At 47.2% G+C, this 2,552-nt stretch overlaps 1 protein-coding gene across 1 annotated transcript; it reads right to left on the bottom strand.

The window, feature by feature from the left end:
* Positions 1-204: 204 nt before the first annotated feature.
* On the bottom strand, positions 205-1,314 carry LOC108510846 (putative glycine-rich cell wall structural protein 1). Its single transcript, XM_026801788.2, has one exon. The coding sequence runs from the start codon at positions 1,199-1,201 to the stop codon at positions 458-460; it is 744 nt and encodes a 247-aa protein (XP_026657589.2). The 5' UTR covers positions 1,202-1,314; the 3' UTR covers positions 205-457.
* Positions 1,315-2,552: the final 1,238 nt, after the last annotated feature.

The raw sequence follows: 2,552 nt of genomic DNA, 5'->3' as shown, positions 1-2,552 counted from the left end.
TTAAGTAAATACTTACTTACAAAGGCTTGGTGATGCAGTTGAGGAACTTGAGAAAATTATGTTCTTTTGTTAAAAAAATATAAAATATATAAATAAATTTATTTTATTCTATCAATTTAAGTTTTTGAAATAAGTGGTAATTTTAACATGACATCAGAGCTACTTTATTTATAAAAAAATAAAAAAATAATATGAGGACAGCAATTCACTTTTAATATTTTTAATATATCACGACAACCATCATCACGTACAATAGAGTTGGCATGCAGAATTACATAAGGTTCTCTATTTATTTTTAACCAAAAAAAAAAAAAAAAGGTTCTCTATTTATTTATTCAATGACACAAAACAGGGTACCGTGTCTATAGCAGAATGGCAAATCCAAAATAGCCAAGCAATGGGAAAAGATATAGCCTGCCTAGCGATCCTTCCTTATACCGAGCAATACTCGCTGAAATTATCCACCTCCACCACCATAGCCCGATCCATAGCCAGACCCATACCCGGACCCATATCCGGACCCTTGTCCACGGCCCGAGCCATAGCCGGAACCGCCGCCGCCGCCGCCGCCGCCGCCGCCGCCCATCCCATATCCTCCACCCTGGCCGGCACCTCCACCATATCCCGACCCACTACCATAACCGGAGCCATATCCTGATCCGCTTCCATACCCGGAGCCACCTCCGCCGCCGCCTCCACCGCCGCCGCCGCCGCCACCACCTCCTCCACCATTCCCATAACCTCCTCCAGAACCATACCCCGATCCACTTCCGTAACCATAACCGGAGCCACCGGCGCCGCTCCCATAACCCGACCCTCCACCTCCACCACCTCCTCCGCCACTACCATATCCGCCTCCTCCCCTACCACCTCCAGAGCCATATCCGGAGCCATACCCCGACCCATAACCAGAACCACTACCACCACCAGAACCATAGCCAGACCCACCGCCGCCGCCTCCGCCTTCTCCACCTCCCCCGCCACCGCCGTACCCAGAGCCTCTGCCCGACCCATAGCCAGAGCCATAGCCTGAGCCATAGCCCGAGCCCAACCATCCCCCTCCAACACCACCACCACCACCACCACCTTCTCCTCCTCCTCCTCCACCGCCGGTGGCACGGATGGCAGCTCTTCCGGCAGCAATGAGCTCAACGCTGAGCAGTAGCAGGAATGCAGCAGCTAGGACCTTGGAACTAGCCATCTTTAATTTTGTGAGTTAGGGGAACGAGGGGTAGCTACGTGCAGTACTTATAGGCCTTGCATGCAAAGTTATGTCAAAACCAAGAAAAGAACGTGGGATGACGATTTGGAGTTGTGTTGCATGATTAGGGAGGGTATGCGGCTGCGATGGAGGCACATAGACGAATCCTTTATTGAATTTAGACTAGAGTTGGTGAGGTGAGGTCGGGGTGGTGGGGGGCGGGGCCTGGTGGAACCGACGCGCCCCACCACGTTTAGGAAAGAAACGTGCGGACTTGGGCTCGACGGCCACGCGTCGAGAGGCCGTCCTGGGTGTTACGCACTTTGACGCAGCTGCGGCCCGTTGCTGGTCTACTTCACACTCCACTTCTGGGCTCGCGTCTCTCGTGCTGCCACGTGGGCCGAACGAGGAGTGGAGTCGTTGAAGAGGCTTCTAGAGTCCTCATTGCGGAAAGATTGGCATTGACGTACCTTGGCTTTTATAATTATGATATTTAAGTTCCTTATCCTCAGGCCACTTACCGGACCATTCCATTATAAACTCTGGTGCCAATTCATTTATTAAATCATTTAACACCTAAAGCGTACGACTATTACATGCGAGTCTCGTGCTTTTAACTTTAAAAAGTCTCGCCATGCTGCCTCCGGCACTAGTTCAAACTTGCTTTATAAAATAATTGCATTTAAACCCCTTGCATTAGGACTATTTTATTTTTCGTGAAAATTTCGAAATGGAAAGAAGCCGGAGGATCTTAAGGTAGACAGAGAGCAATGGAGATTTAGCTTAAGATAGCAATTCTTATCTGCAGCAAATATGGGAAACTTTAACAGGAATACATTTCGTAGATCCATTGGTGGGGGAACTGAGAAGCTCTTGTAATGAGACCTGAGTTCCAAGAAAAGAGCCTGTAGAAACAAAGATTTCTCATTGCTGACCGTTTAACCATCTAATCTCATATGGGTGGCTAATCTCATCAAGTTCGGTATTCCTCTGAGATGTATGCGACTGCATACTTGCATTTCCCTGGAGGCTCAGATTAATTACTTCTATCAAGATCTCTCCAACTATTGAGATAAAAGAGACTATTTTCATTTGCTGGAGCCTAATGGCTTGCCTCTTGTATCCGTCAGTTCACTACTATGAACCTCATATCAGGTGTTCAAGTCGTACATCATTAGTCTTTCTTCCATAATAACCACCTTGTTAATTGAATGAAGACAGAATACTAATGCCATCTCTCAGAATGGAGTTGCCGAGTACTCCAGAGGTATCAGTAATATCCTTCTTAGAACCTCAGATAAAATCGCTAAATGTCCCGGAAACTTTAATAATCTTATATGCTCTTTTCACT

This window comes from Phoenix dactylifera, chromosome 18, assembly GCF_009389715.1.
Source record: "Phoenix dactylifera cultivar Barhee BC4 chromosome 18, palm_55x_up_171113_PBpolish2nd_filt_p, whole genome shotgun sequence".
Classification (NCBI taxonomy): Eukaryota; Viridiplantae; Streptophyta; class Magnoliopsida; order Arecales; family Arecaceae; genus Phoenix; species Phoenix dactylifera.
The sequence above is the reverse complement of the archived record's forward strand: the minus strand, read 5'-3'. Positions and strand labels throughout refer to the sequence as shown.

Excerpts from the sequence above, each read along its gene's own strand:
- LOC108510846 (XM_026801788.2), bottom strand. The coding sequence starts at position 1,201 with ATGGCTAGTTCCAAGGTCCTAGCTGCTGCATTCCTGCTACTGCTCAGC.